Genomic DNA, 25,142 nt, shown 5'->3' on the forward strand with positions numbered 1-25,142 from the left:
GAACAGTCTTAAAGGGTGGAAAGAAATACAGCTGTCTCAAAACACTTTATGGCTAAAAGATGTTAAGTTTATAGCAAGGTATTTGTGGATCATGCTTGGCTATGTTGCACAAGAGGTAGTTTTTCTTATAATTCTAAACCAGCACATACAAAATACATAGTCATCCTTTCTGTAAGAAGTCATTAAGAAACACAGATTTCTGAGAAATTGTCCTGATGGGAAGAATTCCCTGTGATTTGTCAACTTGGAAATTAAGCCTGTTAATTTCTGAGTGTTGATAATAACAGCCTTTTGTTGGCATTTCTGGTCAGTGCAATGGCAGAGATCCTGATTATTTACATACTTGTGATATCTGAACTTTACAAAAGTGATTCAGGGAGAAAGTAAATGTGTCTTAGCAAAGAAAGTTACCTAGTGTTCCAAATTAAAAAAAGCCTCTGCCATTGTGGGAAATGCTGTTGCAAGGAGATGGTTGATATTTTAAGGAAGAAACACCAAATTCCAATAGATTTTCAAAAACTGTAAAACTGGGATAGCATTTCACTGTAAAGTAATGACTAAATGCTTTTGTTTTAAATTAGCAACTTCTTATTTTTTTCAGGAAATTTGGAGAGCGACCTCAACCGAAACGGCTCACCAGGTAAGCATGGAAAGAAGTTCTGGTTTTAACTGTATTTTAAAATTGCCCTTTTGCCGTGGTTTGGGCTGGGGTAGAATTAATTGTCTTTCTAGTAGCTGGTATAGTGCTGTGTCTTGGATTTAGTATGAGAAAAATGTTGATAACAGGCTGATGGTTTTAGTTGTTGCTAGGTAGCTGTGGTGTTTACTCCACAAGTCGAAGACCTTTCAGTTTCTCACGCCCTGCCAGGTGCGCAAGAAGCACAGCCAGGAGACCTGGCCAAAGGGATGTTCCCTGCACCATGCTCTCTGTAGAACCAGGGAAGGCAATTCTTGTAGGTAATTGAGTAGGATGTGAACCTGCTTAGTTTCAGGTTACCAGGAGTGAGCTGAATTTCTTTTCTTGGGTAAAATTGTCTTATGAGGTCATGTAAAATAACATTTTTAACTGCAAAAGTTCAGCTGTTAGGTTACTGCTGTCAAACAGCAGGGAAGAGCAAAATGAACACACTGATGTCAAAGAGTGAGTGAGCTTAACCAGTTTTTGGTGAAACCTAAATGTTCAGAGATAACATCAAATAGTAACATCAAGTCAGTCCATTCTGAAAAAAACATCCCCCAGGGAATGGAGTACTGTGCCTGGCTTGTTCCTGGTCTGCCTGGGAAGTATTATATTAGAAGATGTTAAGATCTGAAGTTCTGCAAAGCCAAGTGCAAGGTGCTGCACGTGGATCAGTGCAATCCTGAGCACAACTGCAGGCTGGGCAGAGAATGGATTGAGAGCAGCCCTGAGGAGAAGGACTGGGTGTGTTGGTGGTTGAAGTTACTGATAGAATATATCTTGTGTGATTTAAAGAGAGTAACAGAAAATGTGGCTATTCAATGTAAGACCTCTTAATGAAGTTTTCTGTTAACTATAGTGATTCTGAATTTCGTGGGTGTGATTTTAGCTGCTGGATAGGCCAGGTACTCTTTCATGTGAGTACAGGGTAGGCATCTGGGAACTCCTAGCCATCCTTTAAAGGAGGAACTTGTAACCCTTGTCTGTACTGATAGAAGCTGCAAACAAGCAACCAAACTTTTCTTTTCTGAAGAGAAAAATGCTGAAACAGTGTCACACAAATTTTTAGGAGTATGATTTTTTTAATGCAATGCTTAAAAAATATATCCTTAAACCCTTCAGGGCATTTAGCGTAATTATTGGAAAATTGGTCTCTTTTTTGCGTGAAGACAGTCCTGTTTGTCTAATCTATTCATCGTGGTGCAAGCTCCAGCAGAACAACACTGCTTTGTTCATACTGTGCTAGCTGTTTTGAGATGTAAACTGCAATAGCAGTACCTTTGTGGAGAGTTTTAAGATTTAATAATGAAAAATGTCATGTAAGAATTGCAACGTCTGTGTGTTTTCTCTATCCATGGGAGGGGTTGGAAGGGAACATTCCTAGTTCTCCTAGGAACTGGGATTGTACAAGTCCACTGTAGCAACAAACCAGTAGAATATGCAGAATTTCTTCCTAATATGATGCTAAATAAACATTAGATAGCAGTTAACATTTTTGTGTGTGGGTTGCTGGTTTTGAGTGGATATTTTAAATGGTCATCGAGTCAAAAGTTTTTAGTATGACTGATGTTCTTAATTTAGTATAACAGCACTCAATAGAGTATTTTAAATTGTCAGACAAAAAGGTTTTAAACCACTTAAATGCAGTTAAATATATATCATAATGAAATGTATAATAATAATTTTACAGTGAATTATGTCTTGTGGTTTAAAATATATTCTTAAACAATGGTGGTAAGTGAAAAGTCTGTGTGCTTTGAGACAGCTCTTCCATCTGTGTTTTCGTGGATAAACATCAGTTTTACCAATGCCAAATGTAGATAGGTTGTTAGTCCAGTTCTAAACAGTAATTCAGGTCTTCTCTTATATTCTGCTATTTACACAGAAAATCTGATTACTGTCTTATAGCAGACATGACAAATGCAAGAATTTACAAAACATCATTAACAAAGCTGGATTGTTGCTTATATCACACGCACCCCTCCCCTCCCCCCCCCCCCAATCTACTTGCTTTCTTCTGTGAAACTGTCTGTAGGGATTTCTTTTGGAAAAGGTCTTGTCAACAAAATACTGCTTTTTATCTTCTATCTTTTTTTGACTGGAAATGTTTGGTTTTCTAGATCTCTCCAAATGGAATTCAACAGTTGTGTGCAGCTCACAAAAAAAACCCAAACAACCCAACCAGGAAAACCTTTCTTCTGTAGGGTTTAATCTTTAAATATAACTTCCTCTTACATTAATAATTTTGTTCTCTGGTTGATGACTTTTGAAGATGAGTGCACCGGTGGGCATTCAACCTGCAAAAGCTCCTCCAGGGACTTAAAAGTGCTTCTGTCAGCACCCTGACCCAGCTAAACCCTAGGGTGTTGAATTTGGCATGGTGCTTAATGAACAGTTAGAAGAAGAATGATAGGGTGTATTGTTCTCTTACTTCTCTCAAGGAATTACTGTTGGTGTGTTTGAGGTAATTACAGCTTTTATATGGTGTATGTCATTACAGTGATGATGAAGGATAGAAAATTTGATTTATATTTTACCTGATTGCATGCAGGAAGTAAGAGGCTTTCTCTCAAAAACTAGATGAAACAATAAGCTGAAAAATGTGTCTTCACAACCAAAAGTAAATGCAGACATTGCATTAAATTAGTTAATAGCTTAATCAAATTTTCAGAACAATTTGTCATTATTGTAAGAAACTAAATTGGTTAAGGAGACAATATTGAATTAATGGTGTGCTCTAATATTTGTGGCATGATACTTCAGAAAACTGGGCTTTGACTATGGTGTAGTGATTGGGGTTGATAGGATTTTGCATCACAAGCATTTTTTCCTGGAAAATGTGGTAATTGTAAGTGACCACAGACCCCTTACTGCTAGCTCCATGTGAGATAATTGTTTCTTTTTGCTCTGCAATTGTCTTAAAAACCCAAAGCAAACTCATCCTGACTCTGTAAGTGGTTTGCCTTTTTGAATTCCAGGTGTTTGGAAGTTTTTGTCCTAAAGCTGGTTTTGGATTGATACAATTCCAAACGAAGCCAGAAGAACTTTCAAAGCTCATTTTGTCTTTTACTTTTTAGGGAAGCAATGCGAAATTACCTGAAGGAGCGAGGTGACCAGACAGTGCTAATACTCCACGCGAAAGTTGCGCAGAAATCGTATGGAAATGAAAAAAGGCAAGTGCCTGGGTTTTGCTGGCTTCCCTCTACACCCCCAGCTAGGGAAACTGCAGTGTGTAGGAGTCTGGTGCGTCGTACATGCTGGGGAATTCTGCAGTCTGAAGGAACGTAAAGCAAAATGAGTTTTCATAAATGATTTAATTACATAAGAAATGCTGCCAACCCACGGCGCGCAGTGTAGTAGTGATACCTGCTTCTACCAACAGCTCCTCTATCTGTGGGTGAATTTTTTCTCCCATTTTAAACTTTCCCCCATTTTAAACTTTTCATTTTAAGTCTGAACTAAAGATGATTAATGGTGACTATTTGGAGAAGAGTTTTTCTCTAAGTTGCTGAAATTAATATGAAAGTAAAATGCTCTTCTGAATCAGATCTGTAATAGCTTTAAAAAGAATGGGGATCGATCATAACTGTATTTACAATAAACATTCTCTTGTAAAAATCAATACAGTAAGTAAGTTACAAGAATAGGTAGTTTTCTAAGGGACAAAATCTACAAGAAAACGTGAGGATGAATGCTTTTTAACAAAAGTTGAACTTCCTGCAGTTTCTATGTGATGTTGTTATTGCATGACTAGTAGAAGCAAAGAGAATGGTCCTTCATATAGAGACACAGTTTTATTTTAGTAAAAATGACATTTTTCTGTCTTAAATTTCACATATTTAAGTACTTTGTATTACTAATTTTTGTTTACCACAAAAGACCACATACTCTGTGCATGCATGGTTTTGGAGTTTTAACCTTTCTCTTGCTACTGTTGTGTAAGTTATAAATCCTACAATGGTTTGGTTGGAAGAGATCTCAAAGATCACCTAGTCCCAACCCCCCCTGCCATGGGCAGGGACACCCTGCACTAGACCAGGTTGCCCAAAGCCCCATTCAAACTGGCCTTGAACACTCCCAGGGAGGGGGCAGCCACAAATTCATTGGACAACCCGTGCCAGGGCCTCACCACCCTCAGAGTACAGAATTTCTCCCTAATACCATGTCATCTTAAATCTCTCCTCCTTCGTCTTAAAGCCATTACCCCTTGTCCTGTCACTCCCTGCCCTTGTAAACGGTCCCTCTCCAGCTTTCCATAGGTTCCTTAAGGTACCAGAAGGTTGCTATAATATCTTCCCAGAGCCTTCTCTTCTCCAGGCTGAACAAGCCCAACTCTCAGCCTCTCTTCAGGACTGTTACATCATTGTATTTATTACGGTTTTCTGGGGTTTGCTATTTTAACATACTTATGTATGACAGTGTTAGAAAACAAGGATGTTGGATTTAAGCCTGCAGAGTTCTGGGTTTGTTGCTACCAATCTAAATATCACTTCCTGATGTCTGTGAATCACAGAGATGCAGACTATGGTTTCAACTGTTACTCAGTATTTGGTGCCAGAGTACTTGACTTGCAATATGTGTTGTCCTTTCTGTTAGCCAGTGTCTCAAGTCTGTCCTTTTGGGCAGTGTCCAGGGTCTGCAGCTCCATGGAATTGTTTACTCAAAATGCTTTTTAGATATTTCTGAAATTCTTGATGATAATCAAATGGGAAATCAGTGAAAGAGGAAGAGCTTGGAAGCAGACAAGTATGCTGCGTGTCTGCTACATAATTATACAGCCCTCTTGCTTACTGCCATGCTTAAGCACAAAGAGGGTTGCAGTGCAGGGCTTATTAGCAGTGAATGGTAACTTTAACCCTTTGCAGCAAAGTCAAAGGGCCAAAAAGTTTTATCATGAAAGTGTAGACACCCTTGTTATCTTCTCAGATTGTATTGTCATTCAAGAGTTGCATAGATAACTCATCCCTACAGATGAGTTCCCAGAAAATGAGGGGTGTGCCTGCAGATAAGAAGGTGACTTCCTAAGCAGTGTACCTGTAACTTCAGTCGGTTTGTTCTCCTGGGGCCAGAGCAATTTGTGAGGGCAGGAATGTTTGATTTTGGAGAACAAATTGTGTGAAAAGAAGGGAGAAAATGAAAATACTGAAGTGTGTAATTTTGATTATTAAAAGTTCCATTACTGTTTGTAAAACTTACATAAGTCTTCTGAAGAATACAGGGCAAACCTTCAAACTGTTATTTGCTCCTATGGGCAGGTCACAGCATTGCCATAAATTCCTGTTGCCTTGAATATATGTGTATGTTTCACTTGATGCCATTAAAGTCACTGTGGCAGATGTGTTACCTAAATGCTGGTAATGTTTGGTAATGTAGATGCAGATTTCTTGCTGCTTTAAATGATTGCTCACTGGAATTAGGTGTTCTCTTACCCCTTGAGATTTTGTGAGGTGCAGTTCAGGTGCCTGTCTCAACACAACTGCATTTGTTCATGAAAAGTTATCTCAGATTCACTTCTTTAAAAGGGGAGGCATGTCCAATGAGTGTAAAGAATTCCACAAGAGGACTGGGAATGAAGATGGTTGGATGTTAGTTATAAATACCGTGATGGTGAAGTGATTGCCATTCTGGTATGGGTATGAAACGAAAGTGTGGAATACAACTATACCTACTAAGATTTCATTTTCTGGTTTAAATATTTTAGTTTTTATTCTGTTTCAGTGCACCAGTTAGACTGTCTCCAGTACTGTTCTGATTCCCAGACTGTTAGCATTAATAATGATGTCGGGTTTTTCTCTGTGTAAAGAAAAATGCCAGTTATCAGATATTTGGATCCATGTGTGCCCTAAGGTACTTAGTGAAACTGAGTCATGAATTAGCTTCTTTCTTTTTCCCTTTTCTTGTTCCTGTTTTATTCATAGCAAAATGTGCCCTTCGGTTCTTTATGTTGCTGGACTGAACAACATTTGTAAAGTTTTAAGGCTGTTTTCTGCAACTGGTCAATCAGGTTTTCAACATTTTTACAGTAAATACCATTTCTGAAGTGAGATGTTTTGCATGTATCTGCTTTATAGACAGAAAGTCATTTCATACTTGTTTTTATGGAGAAATTTCATGTTTTCCACAGGAATCCATTATGGTATGGATATAATGTGGTTAATTTTTGAGACATGGGGGGAAATGGCTGGCCTTTTTTCAGTGGTCTGTGGAGATAGGACAAGGGGCAATGGCTGCAAGTTGGAGCACAAACATGCAGAAGAACTTTTTCACAGTGAGGGTGACAGAGCCCTGGGACAGGCTGCCCAGGGGGGTGGTGGACTTTCCTTGTCTGGAGACATTCAAGACCCCCCCTGTGCGACCTGTCCTAGGGAACCTGCTTTGGCAGGGGGATGGGACCTGATGATCTCTCAAGGTCCTTTCCAACTCCTACGATTCTGTGAGTCTGTAATTTTTGATCCGTAAAGAATGAATTAAATTGCACTAATTTGTAACTTAAGAGTTCAAATTACAGAAGGAATTACTTCTTACGATTACTTCTACTTAAAAAAACCCTAAACAAACTTTCACCATTTGTTCCAGTCTTCAAACATTGTTGTGGTGTCATGGAAAATATTTATCATCAATAAACATTGCATAGGATAATTAAAAGGTTAGCACAATAACTACCTTTTCGTGTTTTGATGAGACTTAGTGAAATACTCTGTTGAAAACTCACTGTAGACAGTGCAGGTCTCACGTAGTAGTCTGGTCTGAATAGGCCTCCCAGAAACACACTTCCAGTTTGTCCCCATATGGATGTAGACCTTCTGGGTTAATTTGAGTGTTCTTAATACTTGTCCCTAAATGACAGTAATGAAAGGAGCTGTCCTGTCTTTTTTGAGGAGACTGTTCTTCTTAGCTTTGTGCTTCCCAAAGTTAATGTTATGTGATTTAACAAAGAAGCCCAGGAGGTGAGAAGCTTAGGGAGGGGACTTCAGTTGCATTTAAGACCTTTGCCTAATGTTTCCTGTGGGATGGCTGTTGTCTTTCTAAGGCATTCAGCTGATAAGAGACTCAGGTGATGTTTAGTCCTGCTAAGTGTGGCTGTTTGGCTTGTGCTTCTTGTATTTTTTCCATATTTACCATTCACTGAGACTTTTTTATCAGCCTGAGCAGTGTGAACATTCAACAGTTGAAAGGGTTGAAGTGTCTGGGATTCTTAGACATAGGTCATCAAAGACTGAGTGCCAGATTTGTGGATTACATGCTGTTCTGAGTTTAACATTAGCACTGATTAGCCTGAGAATGATCTAGCAGTGAATTTTTGGGTTTGCCCTTTTTTTTTGTTGTCAGTGAAGGAGCTGCTGTAATTTTTGTTCAGCTGCTTCCCTTCACCAAACTGAGTGTGTCTGACCTCTGGTTAATGCTCTAACTAACTTCTCCTTAGCATTCTAGCACCTGATGATTTTTCATCTGTTTGTTGATGTATAAATTCTTAAATGAATGTTGTTAGATCTTTCAGCTCCTAAGAAGGAAAGGGGACTGCTGAGTAGTTCGTTGCTCAGAACAATACTGGTAATTGGCAAGCATTTCTTCTGCCTTGACCTACTCCTAGTTAACTGAAAGGTACAAATTAAAAACTTCCCTGCTAATGTCAACCTGAATATAATGAAAACCAGCCAGTAGAGCCAGTAGACGCCTCCTAAATCCTGCTGAAGTCAGACTTCTGTAAAATGAACTCAGGGATGACTTGGATGATTTGAAAAAACATGCTTTTGTGAATAGGAGCCTGTGGTTTGAAAAGAACGTCGAGTGCATCAGAACTAGGTAGCAATGACTTCAGCTGATTTTATTTTACCTTCTACCCCTTGCTTCCTGGCAAGTTCAGTTAGGGTAGCTTCTCTACTTGAAGTACCATTTTTTTTTCCTCTGTATTGATAAGTTTGAATTGATTGAAGAAACTGGAGGAATGTTGTTCGCTCCTTTGGTGACTCTGATTTAAAACCATATTGCATAAGGTGCCAGTGACTCAACATACCCCACTTTCTGTTGTTGCCATCAAGACTCAAAAACTACTAGAAATTATTGTGCTCTTCCCTTCAAGTCATTTGTAATAAGGGGGGGAGAATCCTTAGACAAATCACAGCTTCGTTTTCTTGCCATGGAAAAACGTTTGTTTTCCAGCTGGTCTGATGGAACAGATCTGTCAGAACAGATGAGCAGCAGCTTGCTTCTGTTTGCTATACTGAGTTACTGACCCTGGAGTCTAACATGAGATTGGCAATACTATGGTCTTTCCTCACTTGAGTGGCCTGTGAAACTGCTGTTTAAGAGGGCACTATGGGGACGCCCTTTGCTTTCTGGAAAATGATCCTCTGACCCTTCCTGGCTAATACCAGGTCCGATGTTAGTCGCGTTTAAAACTGCCCCTCAGATAAATTCCACTGAACGCCAGTTCTTGGAAGATGGACATAGGAGGGCATCACAGAGAGCCTCTTCTGAGAAACTAGGAGTCCACCACAATATTTTCTAGAGATAAGATAAATACATAAAGCGTTTTCAGAGACCTGGTATCCAAAAATGTTACCCTGGTTCGTTCACTGTGCTTTCTATCAGCGAGTAGGAAGTAATGAATCTAAGTTGTCATGCAGCTCTAACTAGTATGGAATTGGTTTTGTCCTGAAAAGAAATTCCTGATTGTTACACTTCCAGTAACAAAAGAGCTCACAGGGCTGATCCCTAACAGATCTCACCTGTTTTTTAGATTAAGCTGTTAGGTGTTTACCTCATGGAAGAATGTCCTGTGTTGTTTTACTGCTCATTGAGCAAGGAATGAGCTAGCTCATTGAACTATCCTGCTCATGGCATAGAGAAGGGGTATTAAGATAATATGTTATAAATCCAGGGAGGAAATGACATCCTACATGATTTTCCACCATTACTTCTTGTACTGAAAAATCTGAACAAGCTCAGAAGAACCACCCACAGCTGCCTTTCCTCCAACCTAATTTTCTTTTTACTATAGGTCAGATTAATACTTCAGAAGAATTTTTACCTCCTACTCAGTCTTACTTTAGTTTTGTGGTTAGAAAAGAGAGGTAAGCCTTGTAAAGCAAAGGTCGAAAGAAGAGTTTTTACATTTGTTCCATGAAATGTTGTCCTACCTGATTTCCCATCAGTAATACTGGAAATTACTTTACCTAAATTACTTATGTTGGGGAGGTGATTTTTTTTTTCTCTTTTCATAGTTATCTGGAAGCCAGCCTCTCTTATAAAAATGTATCTTACTATTTACATCAGAAATGTTTTATTAATGGGAGAACCTGTTCCCAGCAGTTATTTTATAAATACCAAAGACATGGTTTTTAACCCTCTGTGAAAATTAGAGATACGAGGGTATTCAAGTTTTACTCCCAGTGTATTGGATAGAAAATTCATAGTTAATCTCTTCTATACATGAGCTCCAGGGATTGTAAATATGAGAATTTGTCTATATCCGAAGGGTAAGAGACTGAACCATAAGAAAAAAGTATTCAAATTGTGACTGTCCAGACTGTTTCTTCTTCTTTGGTAGTTTTAACCAAACTTGAAATTTTCTCAGCTTCTAAAGTTTCTCTATTCATCAAGTTAGAATTTCCCAGGGTTTTTTTTAATGTGTTCTTATTTAAAAAGAGCTCTTTAATTGGGGCATGATTCCTGTTCATCAGTGGGCTCCAGCTCTTTCATTTGTAGGTCTTCATTGCCATCTAGTGGCCGTAGTTATTCAAAGGATTTGGTTTAGAATAAAGCTGAAATGAAAAGGAAAGTGTTTGGGAATTTGTTTCGTGTCCTAACCAGTAAGATAAACACAAAAGAGTACATGAGGAGGAAAGGTAAATGTGATATTTGCTTTATGGTGTTACACCGACCTGGAATGCTAGGAGTTTGGTTTCTTTATTGCAAAGCATTGCTCTTTGTCTGTGCATAATTTCTCTCAGAAAAAGTGTACAGTTGTTTAGAAGCAAAGCAGTGGGATGCATCCATTAAGACTGAAAGGGTCTTGTGTTGTCATTCGAGTTTGAGACTTTGGAAGCTGAGTTTGCTTCCAAAACATAACTCTTGAATGTATTCCTCTGTTGCTTGAAGCTCCCCTCCCAAATTGCATTTCCTAACCTTGGAGTTAGCCTACTTGAAATGTGTTGATCCTTGAGGACCACTGTCATGTTTTCTATGCTTCTGCTATCTGGGATGGCAAAGTAGAGAGGTCCTCCTGAACAGTACCTGGGGATGATTGCTGCCCTGACCTGACCCCTTGCCAGTCTAATAAACATGTGACTCTTACCCTCTTGCTTCCTTCCCACCTACATATGTGTATCTGTGTACATTTTATTTTTGTTCAAGTGATCACGATTGGCTACAGTAGGAACTTTCTCAGTGTAAAGCTAAAGGTGTTATTTCTTGCTTTGTTTTCGTTCTGTTTCCCTAAAACATGCTGAAAGTTACAGCAACCAGTAGATGAGCCTCAGAATTAATTTCTGACAGCAGCTATGGTATTTACATCTGGATGTAGAGTGTTGTGTATGAATTAGGTTGTGTAAAAAGTTGTATGAATGTTATGATTTTGACCATTGTCGTTGCACTTTCTCCCTCACAAACATAAGATCATTCTACCCTTTAGGGTATCTGCACTCTTTTGAAATAAATGTAACTGAAAAATAGGAATTACATTCCTGGGTTTGAGATCAAAAATTTGTACTAGAAAGGGGAGAAATTAGTTGCCATGTAACAAACTCATGACATTGTTAAACATACCCCTACTACATCATTCAGTGTCTTCATGAAGAAAGCTGGAAAGAGAGGTCAGGTAGCAGAAGATAAGAAGCAGAAGGCATAATAGCAAGCAAAAAAAGGGTTATGCAGTGTTTGCTCTTTGATAACATTTTTTACTGCGTATTCTTTCTACTCACGGTGATTTTCAGATTTCAGAACTTCTATTCTTACAGCAATAAAGATACAATAACCCATTCTAATGTCACATAACTATAATTTTCAGCTGTGTGATTCATGGCTGGGCTAGTGGAAGTATTCTCTTGTGCTGCTACTGCAAAAGTGTTGTATTTTATTTTGGAGGTAGTTTATTCTGTAGTTTCTCAAGTTGACAATTCCATCAGGAAACATCTGCTTTGCAAATTGGCAAGTTTCTACCTGTTGCCTTGGTTCTCTCTATTCTCTGTTTTTAATTGGAAGAAAAAAAAATTCCAGAGCCTTCATATGGCCCATAATTACCCCAAAGAACAAAATACAGAGTTAAAACTGATGCAACAAGTACATGACAAAGTGTTGTTTGAATAGTTTGCTTCTACAAGTGGCTTGCTGTTAATTCATAATTCCATACTTAGCAAGATTTTTCTGCTTCAGGACAGCATAAAAGCAATAAAGCAAATTATTTCTGAAAAGTTTTTACTTAAATGGATTATCATAATGGAGGAAATAAAACTGGTTTCTGTTTAATTATTATTATTTCTCTTTAATTATTTAAAAATCTGTAGGAGCAGTTTCACAAGTTAATTTAAGAGGTTTCTCAAACATGCAGTTCTTTTGATGTCACATAGTGAGCTACTTTCTAGATTCTGTTTTTTAGGTGGTCATTTTTCAAACCATAGCACAATACTTGTGAAGGACTTTTATAATTATTTAAGCTCTGTGCAGATCAGTATATCATCAGTTTTGCTGTGTTTTGAAAAGAGCAAAACTAAATGAAAAATTTTCACTGGTGATTTGTTGGCAAGATATGCACATGTGGGTGGGAAGGAAGCAAGAGGGAAGCAAGAGTCACATGTTTATTAGGCTGGCAAGGGGTCAATTACTCTCTTTTTACCTGCAGGGAGTAATTTTTGCTCATAATCATAAACACTGGAAATTGAATTGCAGTAAAACTTGAAATTAGGTTGGTTGGGTTTTTTCCACTAACAAAGAATATATACTAATTATTTGCATTGACTAAAATGATTACATATCATTGCATTTATTTATATGAAGTCTTAACATTTACATTTAATTATCTGATTAAGACTCTATCTTCATCTATTGAGACTAATTTTGCTGAATAGGTAAGTTGAAGTGTACTTGAGTTGATTTTCATACTAAAGCTGACTTGCACTAATTGAGGTTTATATGGGGTTTAGTGGAAGTAATCTGTGAATTCAGTTGTCCCACGACAAACTAAAAAAACCCCCAACAAACTACTACCACCTACCTACCTGTATAAGGTAGGAGTTCTTTTTCAGTTATCCTTTCCCTTTATGCCTCTTTAGTTACCACACAACTGGATGTACTCATGCTACCTTTTTAGCTTTGATCTTAAATGAGAAAAGTGCTGGAGCTGTAGGCGAAATTAAATCCCAAAGTTGTTAGGAACTGCAGTTTAACAATTTGCAGAAACCTCAAGTCCAACACGTCGTATTATAACACTGCGTATCATTTAAACATGTTGCTGCAAGCACCATCTAGACTGATTTCAGTCAGTATTGCTAAAGACTAGATCATATCTTTTACTGCTGAAGATGTAAAATCTATTCCATTTAAAAACTGTAAAAAGATTTATGCTTGGAATAGGTTCCCTCCTTGCTAATGCTGAAATAATAAATGTTTAGGAATTATTTTCTGCAGTTCTCCATTAAATTAGTTCGTCGAACTGTTCTGTGTGTATTAATTGCTGCATCAGGTTCAGCACCTACGAAAGCAAGACACTGCTGTTACTTGCAGGGCCTTTTTACATTGAGAAGCTCTTAGTAAGGGTACGAAGCATTTTGATTTCATAGAGATGCAGATTGTTACCTATCATAGATTAAACTGCAAAGGTACTTGTGACAATGCATCTAATGCTGGTTTTGCCTTTTTCTCTTTATTGGTATTTTAGATATTCAAGACAAATGAAGGATATGCATGTATAAACTTGAATACAAAGTATGAATGGGCTGAGAAAGTTTTGGATGCAGGACAGTTTCTGACTCCAGAAGTTTCTTGAAAGCTGTGTGTAATCTCATCATACATTTTTCATTTTCAGGTTCTTCTGTCCTCCTCCATGTGTGTATCTTATGGGCAGTGGATGGAAGAAAAAAAAAGAGCAAATGGAACGAGATGGTTGCACTGAGCAAGAGTCGCAGCCTTGCGCCTTCATTGGGATAGGAAATAGCGACCAAGAAATGCAGCAGCTGAACTTGGAAGGAAAGGTAGAAGATCTGTAATAAATCAGATTACTGCAAAGGATATTATAGCTAGGTGGTGCATATTCAAGGAATGCCCTTGCTTCTTTTTGATAACTTTTATTACACTGCAGCAGATACTACATAAGTGATTTTTAAAAATGCCTCAGAAGTACGTAGGACAGCAGGTGGATTTGGTTCATGGGGTCGTAGCAGGGTACTAACCTTTCGTTTCTAGGTTGTTGATTCAGGTTCAGTAAATTGTTGGGTTCTTTGGTAGACATCGGTGGTTAACTGAAGTAAGGTTTCTGGACCAAACTCTGTGTCCTACTCCTTGGCTTGTGTGAATGGATAAACTCATCAAGGAAATACCTGAACAACGTCTGCTAGAAGTGGTCTTTAAGTCCCGGTGCATAAAAATCCAATTCAAATAGCATCTTAATGAATGATTAGATTTATTTTTTTTTTGTGACATAAATTGCTGCAAGACTTTTAAATAACATATTTCTGATGACTTAAACAGTTGGAATAGAACTGGCAGCACCAGTGTTCATTTTAGCTGGCTGTTTTATTAAGCAGCATTTTATAGCTACCTAATATTTCCAGGACAGTATGTAATTTTCAGTACTGTTCTTAACCACCCAGAGATGGCTTTGACACAGTATAGTCTCTAGTCATCTCTTTTCCAGTCCTGGCAAGGGTCTTTAGAATGACAGTAAAGTACTGAAGTCAGGTGACAAACTTCACAAAGGAAAATGATAGTCATAAAAGTTATCCATATGGAAGAGGTGGAAAAAGCAACTTCTGATCTGTTTTACAAACTATTGCATCAATTTTCCTATTTTGTTCATAATTAAATACACATAGTTTCTTGAACTGGGTTCACTTGAAAGAGTAAACAGTGTGTTTTCACCTACAGAATTATTGCACTGCCAAAACATTATACATATCAGACTCAGACAAGAGAAAGCACTTCATGTTATCGGTAAAAATGTTCTATGGCAATAGTGACGACATTGGTGTGTTCCTCAGTAAACGGATCAAAGTCATCTCCAAGCCCTCTAAAAAGAAACAGTCACTGAAAAATGCAGACTGTAAGTATTTTACAGTTCTCTTCTGTATATAGCAATTCATTTTACCTCCTACTAATTTTTCTTACCTACTGAGGTCTGACTACAAAGTAAATGCGACAACATTTTCAATTTCTATTTTTTAACTTATTTCAGAACTGTACACAACAGTTTATTTTAAAGTATTCCAATATAGTTGGGTTACCCTGTTGAGTTCCGTGCAGTAACAGTTAATTATTTAGTGAATATAAAAGGTCCACCAAAGAAAGCAGTATTCTGAGGAGGGAATCCTTGTAGACAAATACATAAAGAATGCTTCACCTCAGTTTTCTAAGCTGTTGCTTAAACTGCCATTATCTGTTCCTTGGGCTGTTTTGATCAGTATGGAGGAGATAGCTTTCAGATTGTGATAAATGAGTAGCATCATGTTATCCAAACTATTTGCTCACATCAGGTCACCTTCTTACTGTCTCATGCCATTTTCGTGTTGTTTTTAATGTTTTGCATGGTTCCTTTGAAGTAATTGGTTAAGAAATCTGTATGGTGATACTTCACCCAGATTTATTTGCTTACCGTGTTTTTCAACTAAAGATATCTCTGGTGCTAATGTATAATTGGGAGCATTTTTGCTTTTCCTCCAAAGTTTTTGCCTGCATACCACTGGAGCACCTCAAGAGATACCCTTTTTTTGTTTGTTTTTCTCTCTCTCTTCACTAGTGCTTTAAAAGGCTCTTCCATCTGTGTTGGGCTGGAACCCATTCACCTATGGAATGTGGATCTCGGGGCCGCTAGCTTGCCACATGACTAAAGGCAATCTGTTGCTGTGCAGTTCACGCCCGTGGGCTCAGAGTATGCACTGTTGACTTTGTATTCAGACAGATAGTTTTGATGGACAGTGAATGTGAACCAAGCATTCTTCAATAGTAAATATGAACCAAGTAGAAGAAACATGCCTGTTTTGATGGCAAAATGCTAGTTGCTGATTATTTTTTTTAGGGGAGCAGACTTAACATTTCTCTCTCTTGAATGATAAGTAAGTTCAGATCTGAGACAATTTCAAGTTGCATGGCTACAATTTTACATGGTTATGTCTGTCTTCCTTTCAATTGATTGTAATTTGTAAGAATAATTTTTCTTTATACTTCAAATACACTTCAAATGATCATTGAAAGTTGTCTAAGGGCAAGCCAAAGCTTCTGCTCAAATAATCAGTTGTTGGAGAGCTATGTAAAGAAGGGGTTTTCAGCTGGCAAGCACTGGCCCATTTGGCTAAGTGGTAAAAATCTGTGAACTAGCATGCCTTTGGAGAACAGCCACTATGTATGTTATCCCACTTGTAATTTTGTGATTATTTTTTGGTCTGTCACAAGTATAAATATTTTCTAAATTAACCAATAGTTGAGAATAATTTCTTGATTTCCACTATTCATCAGTTTATGTTACTGTATTTGTGACTTTTACTTTTCTGTGTAATAATGAGGTAACTTTATAATCTCAAGTCTGTATGTGTTCCTTGCAGTATGTATTGCGTCAGGGACAAAAGTGGCACTATTTAATAGACTTCGATCCCAAACAGTTAGCACCAGATATTTGCACGTAGAAGGCGGTAATTTCCATGCCAGTTCACAACAGTGGGGAGCATTTTACATTCACCTCTGTAAGTAAAAATGAAGCAATATATTTTTTTCCACTTCCCTTCCTCCCCACAAAAAAAGTCCTGCGTTTTTTCCTCCATATTAATTACCTGTATGTGGAGTGTATAGTTGATGTGCAAATATACACTGAGAGTCTTATTTTATGTAATAGTGTGATGTTAAATGTTCCTCCTATCGAGGAAAACAGTCATTAAAACAAAATGAAAATTCCTGTTTCATGCAGTGGATGATGATGAATCGGAAGGAGAAGAATTCACAGTGAGAGACGGCTACATTCATTATGGGCAGACTGTCAAACTTGTATGCTCAGTTACTGGCATGGCACTCCCAAGACTGGTACAGTTTAATTTCTCCAATGCTGTAATTAATTTGTAGATAGCTACTTAGTGTAATTGCATAGCTGGGTTTGCATTGTTTACAATTTTTGGCTTTGTATGATTCCTTTTGGTAATACGTGTTTTGTATGGAAATTGGCATTCAGTTTAATAAAAGCATATTTTTATATCTGCAGATTAATTCCATAAGCAACAAACAGCTTGTAAAAGAAGCATAGGGAGTTGTTCAGAAAGCAAACCTGCCAAAGTAGGTTAATCTGCAAGCTGTCTGTAAGAAAATTACTATTTTAAAAATAGTAATGTAGGCCCAGTGTTGCAAAGTACTTAAAATATTGATATTGAATAGATGAGTAAAGTCTTTGCAGCCAGTAGGATTATACCACTTGGTGAATTCAGCACAGCTTTAAAAATGCTCAGCTGATTTGACTCTAAAAGCACTTCTGTTCTAAGGATACATAATTATGCAAATATCAGCTTACAAAAGCATTTTGGACACGTATTAATACTGTGTTTTCAATGTGGAACATTGGAAATGCCTTTGAAATAACTTTTTTTTAAAGAGGAGACAATTTCAGCCATTGTCTTTATCACAGGTACAAAATTGACTATAACCAGTTAGGGCTTGTGAACCAAAAATACTATTTTGTTGCTGGATGCACAGTCAAGGTTGTTATAAATAAATTGAAGTATAATTACAGATATTTTTCTGCCATTTCATGCACTTAATATCAGCCTAAGTGGGATTTTGTGTGACTGGTAACAAGCAATACTTCATGTGAGATCACCTGTGAAATTCAGGTCTGTGAGCCTGCTAGGAATTCCATAGAAGGCTTTGCTAATTCCACTTCTAGCTAGGACTTTTTAGAATGTGACAATGTAAAACCAACCTTCTGTGCAGCCAGGTTTTTGTTCCCCTTTCCAGACTTATTTTATTAGGACTATAATGAGAAATTCTCTCCCAACATCAAACTGAACTAGAAAAGAAGATAGCCTGCTCAGAGTAAATTATATAAAATTATAATTTAATTTTTTTTTAAAATCACATTATTTGACAGAAAAATCCAGACCTGGTTACTACTGGTCTGGTTCGGTGTACATGAAATTTAGTAAGAGGATCTCACTTTATTTGTGAGTTTCATGTTAATATTTTCTTTTTGCCAGAGGAGAGGCCATCATTTATGATACCTGAAACCTTATTTGTTGGTAGAAATAGATTAAAACAAATTAGACTAAGGGTTCCTGTTTTGTTAGCTATGGGGAATGTTTTTCGTGCTGCCTTACAAGGCTTGAAGGTGATGTAATTAAAAGGTAACTTGCAGACATTTTATAGGTTAATGCAAAGAACTTGGAAGAAACAACTTAACCTTGAAACTTACAATGTTAATAATACCATTTATCATCATTAGAAATCCCAGAGGACATGGTTGGCTTTCTGATTGTCAGCCTAGAAATCTTCAAATACTTTGGCTGCTGCTTCTGCTGATGTTGCATAAAATGAAGTATTATTTTTTTCTAGAAGTTGTGTTAAAATTCCAAGCTACAGATTTCCACTGTCTGTAAGGGAAGAACTTTTTTAATTTTTAAAAAATAAATTTGTACAACAGCTCTGAATTAAGTCAGCAGGTATTTTTCACTGAGCTACCCGATGTAAGAAACTATTGTTCTTTCCTGTTGTATTTAAGGAGTATTTAAGGACCAGCTATTGTTAAGATACGTTGATTGTTGTGTTTGCAAAACTGTACTTAAGGACATCTCAGTCTGCCACAGAATGGTGTCGATGCTGTCAATGGTGGAAGCTTCTGTGGAAGTCTATTAATACTTGACCTACTGCTCTTTTGTACCAGGAAATGGAACAAAAGTAGATTTTGCTGAAGCTTTGAGTTTTCCCCCCACGTTTGAAGCAGAAAAGATAAAATATATACACATGCAGCACATTGAAGCCGTAGTACTGAGTGGCGCTTCGATGTTGTGTTCTTGTTTCAGAAGCATTGAGAATGGCCAGTCTGATGTTGGTATTAAAACAGGAGGCATGGAAATTAGAAAAACAGAACTCCCACATCTATTAACAGCACTTATGTGATCTTCAATGTAATGAAATACAGAAATTGTCCTAAATATATATGTACAATTTTTATTCACAGATAATTCGAAAAGTAGATAAGCAAACAGCGTTATTGGATGCAGATGATCCAGTATCACAGCTCCATAAATGTGCATTTTACCTTAAAGACACTGAGAGAATGTATTTGTGCCTTTCCCAGGAGAGAATAATCCAATTTCAAGTGAGTTGTTTAAAACTATTTCAATAGGTGAGAAGCATGGTTATGAAGTTTTCCCACATAATTCCCAAGATATGCATGAATGCCAGTTCTCCAGTTGATTTTGAATGCGAGTCTAATTTTGCTTTGAAAAGACAGAGGATGGAAAACAATAAACTTTTATCTGTTCCTTTTCAAATCAGTTTTTATTTCCTCATAACCTTCTTCTGTATTGGTTTAGTCAATGAATTCTCTCTTCTCCAGTTGTGGTTGCTTAATCTTGGCTGGATGCCAGGTGTCCACCAAGCTGTTGTGTCACTGACCTCAGTAGAACAGGGAGTGGAGATAAGAAGAGAGGAAAAACCCAAGCCCAAATCCATTGGTCAAGATAAAGGCAGTTTAATGCAGCAAAAGCAAAAGGCCACACACAGAAGCAAAAGATTATTCTCTACTTCCCATCAGCAGGTGATGTCCAGCCACTTCCTGGGAAGCTCAGCTTCAGTCTCTATAGTGATTGCTCCAGAAGACAAATGTAAAAAAACCTGAATGCCCCCAACTTCCTCCCCTTACCTTTCAGCAGATTGTTGCTGAGCAGATGTCATATGGTATAGAATATCCTGCTGGTCAGCTTGGGTCAGAACGTAGCTGTCTCAGTCTTCAAGTATTTTGTTCTCCAGCAGTACCCTTAGCAAGTTACTGCAACAGGAATGAACCCCAAGGAGAGCTGTAAAAAAAAGTGTTCTAACAGCTTACACAATATGCTAACACATTGTGGGTTTAGTCTCATGTATGCTAGCATGCTTTAGGCAGACTTTCAGCATGGTAATTCCCATCAGTGTAACAAGACTGTGACCAAGTTCAGGCCTACCTAAGTATTGCAGGTTTTTTTTTTTAAACTTCCAGGACAGTTCAAATAGCAAAGGGTGTTTGAGATGATGGTGTGCTCCAGAAAGATGGCCATGCTCAGGAAAGGGTTGGGGCTTCCTTAGGAGAACAGTTGTAGCTTCTTGTGAAAGAAAGATAGAGGTAGGAAAGGAGGAAGCTAACGTGACGATTTCCCCTTAATTGAAGGAAAGGGGCAAGGATTGGTAAATGCTCATCTGACTTCTGTCCTGAATTGACACAGTGGAAAGAAAATATAAGAAGGTTTTTCCATGTTTCAGGAAACATTTTCTTGGCATGTGACTCAGAAGGGACAAGTTCAACTGGTTCTGCCAGCAGTACATTGCAGAGATATGTCTATCAATATAATTTCTTGTGGGGAAGAATGGACCTTCGTCAAGAAGAAGAGAAAGCTATAAGCTAGGAATTGCAGAAACTCAGCATCAGCCTTTCTCTTTGATCTTTCTCAAAGGACATTATGGGAGGGGCTGAATGAAGAAGCAACTTCTGCTGCTTTGACCACTGCCTTAGTTCAACATCCTGGAATTTCCTGTGGGACTACCCTAGCATCATAGAATCCTAGAATGGTTTGAGTCAGAAGGCACCTCAAAGACTATCTAGTCCCAACCCCCTAGCCTTGGGCAGGGACACCCTCCACTAGACCAGATTGCCCAAAGCCCCATCCAGCCTGGCCTTGAACACTGCCAGGGAGGGAGAAACCACAGCTTCTCTGGGCAACCTGTGCCAGGGCATCACCACCCTCATGATAAAGAATTTCTCCCTAATACCACATCACCTAAATCTTTCAGCTTAAGGCCGTTCACCCTTGGTCATGTCCTATCACTCCCTGCCCTTGTAAACAGTACCTCTCCAGCTTTCTTGTTCTAAGCTTGAACAAGCCTGAATCTCTCAGCCTGGCTTCATAGGAGAGGTGCTGCAGCCCTCTGAGCATCTTCATGGCCCTCCTCTGGGCTTGCTCCAACAGCTCCATGTCTTTTGTGTATTGGGGGGCACCAGAGCTGGTTGCAGTACTTCAGGTGGGGTCTCAGGAGAGCAGAGTAAAGGGGGAGAATCACCTCCCTCTGTGGGCTAGTTATGCTTCTTTCGATGCAGCCCGGGACACAGTTGGCTTTGAGATGTAAGCACACGTTATCAGGTCACGATAAGCTGCTCATTCACCACCACCCCCAAAGCTGTCCTCCTCTGGGCTGCTCTAAATCCATTCTCTGCCCAGCCTGTAGTTGTGCTTGGGATCATGCTGCCCCGTATGCATGACCTTGCACTTGTTGATCTTCATGAGGTTTGCACTAGGACATTTTGCCACTCAGATTTCTGATGTGGTTATGGAACCCAATCTGGTAAGAGCTCTGAACTTTCCATATGGGTAGGGTTTAGATAAATGGACAACCTACTATTCTGAATTCTTGTAGTGGAGTAGGTGTCTGCTCCTTCTACTTCTTGACTGAAATCTGTTACCTTCTACATCAGGCTGTTAGCACTCTTTGAACAGTGCAATCACTAAGGAAGGTAAACTCTTTGTAGCAGTGACAGTAGAGAAATACCGTTTTATCTTGCTTTTCCTTTGGAGTAGAAGACCAAGACCAGAGAACCAGGGATGTGTAGCATCTTTGACCTGCGCACTCTTGACAGTTTACTGTTGAATGTGGTTTCTACAGTAGAACTTTAGACAGGCTGTGGTCAGTGCTGGGGGGGAAAGAAAAAAACACCCAACCCCCTAAGCAAAAAACTCGAGCCCCACATCCAGACTTTACTTGAGGGTGACATATTTCTCTTGGGTGAATGGAAGTAGCCCAATACAGAGACCTTAGAGGTCTAAAGCAGAAAGGCTGTAAAATGTCAGCAGGTCACCCTGAACCTACAAAAACCTTGAAACTGAGTTGCCACAGTACCAGCCAAAAAAACCTCTCTCTAAATATGTCCCATATATTCTGGAGAAAAATAAACACAAGGTTGGAGAGGGGATGGTGTTCTCACCACTTTTAGTTTTCTACTAGCTTTGCTGAAATGTATGTGGCTGTTTTACTTAGGCCATTTAGTGAGAGGAAAAACACAGAAATGTGTTTTTGAAATAATAGCTGGTTTTACTTCCTGAGTTTGTTTTTTAGCTCTGTGACTTGGTAAATGAGTCTGCAGATCAGTTTTAAATCTTTTCTTCCTTTCTAAGGCCACTCCATGCCCAAAAGAACCAAATAAAGAAATGATTAATGATGGAGCTTCTTGGACAATCATTAGCACAGATAAAGCAGAATACACATTTTATGAGGGGATGGGACCGGTCCACGCTCCAGTGACACCTGTGCCTGTTGTAGAAAGTCTTCAAGTAAGTTTGGGGGGTTTTGTAATCAGCTTGTTTATGGGAGACTATTTTGTCATACTGATTTAACCTTCATGGTGCCTGTGTGGAATGCTGTAGGAAAACATTCCTGCTAGCTTTATAAATAAGAAAATTATGTTGCAATACTTTACCTATTATTTCTTTACTGATGTATTTCAGAATACACGAGCCTGTCCATCAGAGGGATAATATTATTCTACACGTTAAGAATTTTGCTGCTTAAAATACTATGTTAGTGATATCCTTAGGACTTCTACTTTTCTTTGATTATTTAGAAATTGATTTTGGCTCTTAAAACAGCCAATTATAGATCAAAGAGAGCCAGACTGAAACCCTATTAAGGAAATCAACATTTGGCTCTGGAAAAACTTTAAACTCTCCTAACACATTTGCTGAAAGATTCTTTGTTGTTTGTTTTCAAAGCCTTGTTGACTTTTATTCTAAGTGGTCACTATCAAAACTTAGAAGTTCATTCAAGATATCAAATTAATTGGCAGTATCTTTTAGATCTGTTACTACTTTACACTTTGGTTGTGTTAGGTGTCTGTCTTTCTGTTTTATCCAGCTGATAGAAGGGGGACTGTTTACAGTTCTTGTACACATATGAGGATTTTTCTTCAGGGGAGAGGTGTTTGTTTTTATTAATACACGGATTTTCTTCATTTTTCAATTCACTCCCTTCCCAGTTGAATGGTGGCGGGGATGTAGCCATGTTGGAACTTACAGGACAGAACTTCACTCCAAATTTACGTGTCTGGTTTGGGGATGTGGAAGCTGAAACCATGTACAGGTACAGTATTTCCTACTCCTTTTATGGTAATTGTATTTTACTGGCTGCTTTGAAGAGTCTATACTCTTACACATGCACTCCAGTGTATAGCTTCTGCCCCATGGAAAGGGATCAGAGAGTGCTGGTTGAAATCAGGCTCCATATAAGTCAGCAGTGTGCCCTGGTAGCCAAGAGGGCAGCCTGCATCTGGCTGATGAGAAGAGGTGATTATTCCACTATTCAGCGTTGATGGAGTCTCACCTTGAATGTTGCATGCAGTTCTGGACCCCACAATTCAAGAATGAATGTATCCAGAGAAGGGCAATAAAGCTGGTGAAAGGGCTGGAAGGAATGTTCCATAAGGGACCAGCTCATTGCTCTCTACGGCTCCCTGAGGAGGGCAAGTGGGGCAGGAGATGCTGAGTTCTTCTCCCTGGGATCCAATGACAGGATGTTTGGGAATGGTTCAAAGCTGGACCAGTGAAGGTTCAGACTGGACATTAGGAAGCATTTCTTTACCAAGAGGGTGGTCAAACCCTGGAACAGGCTTCCTAGAGATGCTGTCAATGCCCCAAGCCTGTCAGTGGTTAAGATGCATTAATGTTCTTAAAGTGCTTTAACCTTTGGTCAGCCCTGAAGTGTCCAGGCAGTTGGACTAGATGATCATTGTAGGCCCTTTCCAACTGTTCTGTTCTTAAGCTTAAGTTTCATTGTGCTCAGCTGACTCTCCTGTTTTCCAGGTGTGCAGAGAGCATGCTGTGTGTTGTTCCAGACATTTCTGCGTTTCGAGAGGGCTGGAGGTGGGTCCGTCAGCCAGTGCAGGTTCCAGTAACTTTGGTCCGTAACGATGGCATCATTTACTCCACCAGCCTTACCTTTACGTACACACCGGAACCAGGGCCACGGCCACACTGCAGTGCTGCTGGAGCAATCCTCAGAGCCAACTCCAGCCTCATGGCTTCCAGTGAAACAAATACAAACAGCGAGGGAAGTTACACAAACGTCAGCACAAATCCAACCAACGTCACATCATCTACAGCAACTGTAGTTTCCTAACTACTGTTGTTTGTCTGGACGTTAACTGACTTTTTAAGTGCTACATTCAAGAGAACTGAACAATTTTTTGTGGTTTCATGGGAAAACACCTTTCCATTTTAGGTGATATTATTTGAACCTTGTTACCTGCAAGTGCTGATCTTGAATATAGAAGCCACAATAAAAAACAAAAACAAAACAACAACAACAAAAATACAACATCTGAAACATAAGAACTTTATTGAAAATCTATTTTTCAGCTGTTTTTTTTTTTTTAATGGGCAAGAAACAAAATATGTGGCTGGGATACATGTTGAGCAAACTAGAAAACATGAACACAACATAGTTTTTATGGACCAAGGAACTTGTATAAGCTTTAGTATAAAAGGTACATTTTCACCATACCTTTTTTGTATCACAACATATAGTACACTTTTGTTACCAAATAGTTTATATTTTTTTTTCCTCTGAGCTTTTGCTCTGAAGTATATTCAGGTTCCAAGCCTGACCATGCTTGTATAATCTAATTACCATACTCTTCCAGTTTTAAAAAAATATATATATTTTTGGTCTGTGGCTGGAACTGTTCCTTTTTTTAAACTGAAGTCTTGTGACTTTTTATGAACTGAAATTGTTTTTATTTCAGCAAGTAGAACCTTGTAAAGGCCAGCATATTTTTTTTAAGATTATATGAAGTCTGTGCAAAAGCTTTAAAAAAATGCCTCTGCCTTGCCTGCAATACATGCAATGTATGTTAACTTTAGTGCTCTGTTTTCAGTCATTGTTAATAGTTATTTCTGTTTTCCTTTTTTAAATATGTATTTATAGTGATAATTCATGAGGTTCTAACATGACATGAGTTTTTTTTTAAGTGGCATCTCAAGCAGTCATATTAATGATTGTTCATGTCACAGGCATACATTGGTGTTTTTGAAGGGTTGTT

At 38.4% G+C, this 25,142-nt stretch overlaps 1 protein-coding gene across 1 annotated transcript; it reads left to right on the plus strand.

Moving 5' to 3' along the window:
- The first annotated feature begins 604 nt into the window (after nt 1–604).
- Nucleotides 605–24,344, plus strand: RBPJ (recombination signal binding protein for immunoglobulin kappa J region). Its single transcript, XM_084266602.1, has 10 exons — nt 605–640; nt 3,757–3,852; nt 13,701–13,866; nt 14,759–14,933; nt 16,429–16,566; nt 16,788–16,900; nt 19,041–19,181; nt 22,225–22,380; nt 23,082–23,185; nt 23,905–24,344. The coding sequence occupies exons 2-10, from the start codon at nt 3,764–3,766 to the stop codon at nt 24,218–24,220; spliced, it is 1,398 nt and encodes a 465-aa protein (XP_084122728.1). The 5' UTR covers nt 605–640; nt 3,757–3,763; the 3' UTR covers nt 24,221–24,344.
- Nucleotides 24,345–25,142: the final 798 nt, after the last annotated feature.

Source organism: Gallinula chloropus (genome assembly GCF_964237585.1).
Source record: "Gallinula chloropus genome assembly, chromosome: 7".
Taxonomy (NCBI): domain Eukaryota; kingdom Metazoa; phylum Chordata; class Aves; order Gruiformes; family Rallidae; genus Gallinula; species Gallinula chloropus.

What these genes read in the sequence shown, in the direction of transcription:
- RBPJ (XM_084266602.1), top strand. Translation starts at nt 3,764, where the DNA reads ATGCGAAATTACCTGAAGGAGCGAGGTGACCAGACAGTGCTAATACTC. An exon ending in AGCTGAACTTGGAAGGAAAG is followed by an intron (nt 13,867 to 14,758) that starts GTAGAAGATCTG and finishes TTTCACCTACAG; the next exon opens with AATTATTGCACTGCCAAAAC. An exon ending in AGAGAATAATCCAATTTCAA is followed by an intron (nt 19,182 to 22,224) that starts GTGAGTTGTTTA and finishes TTCCTTTCTAAG; the next exon opens with GCCACTCCATGCCCAAAAGA.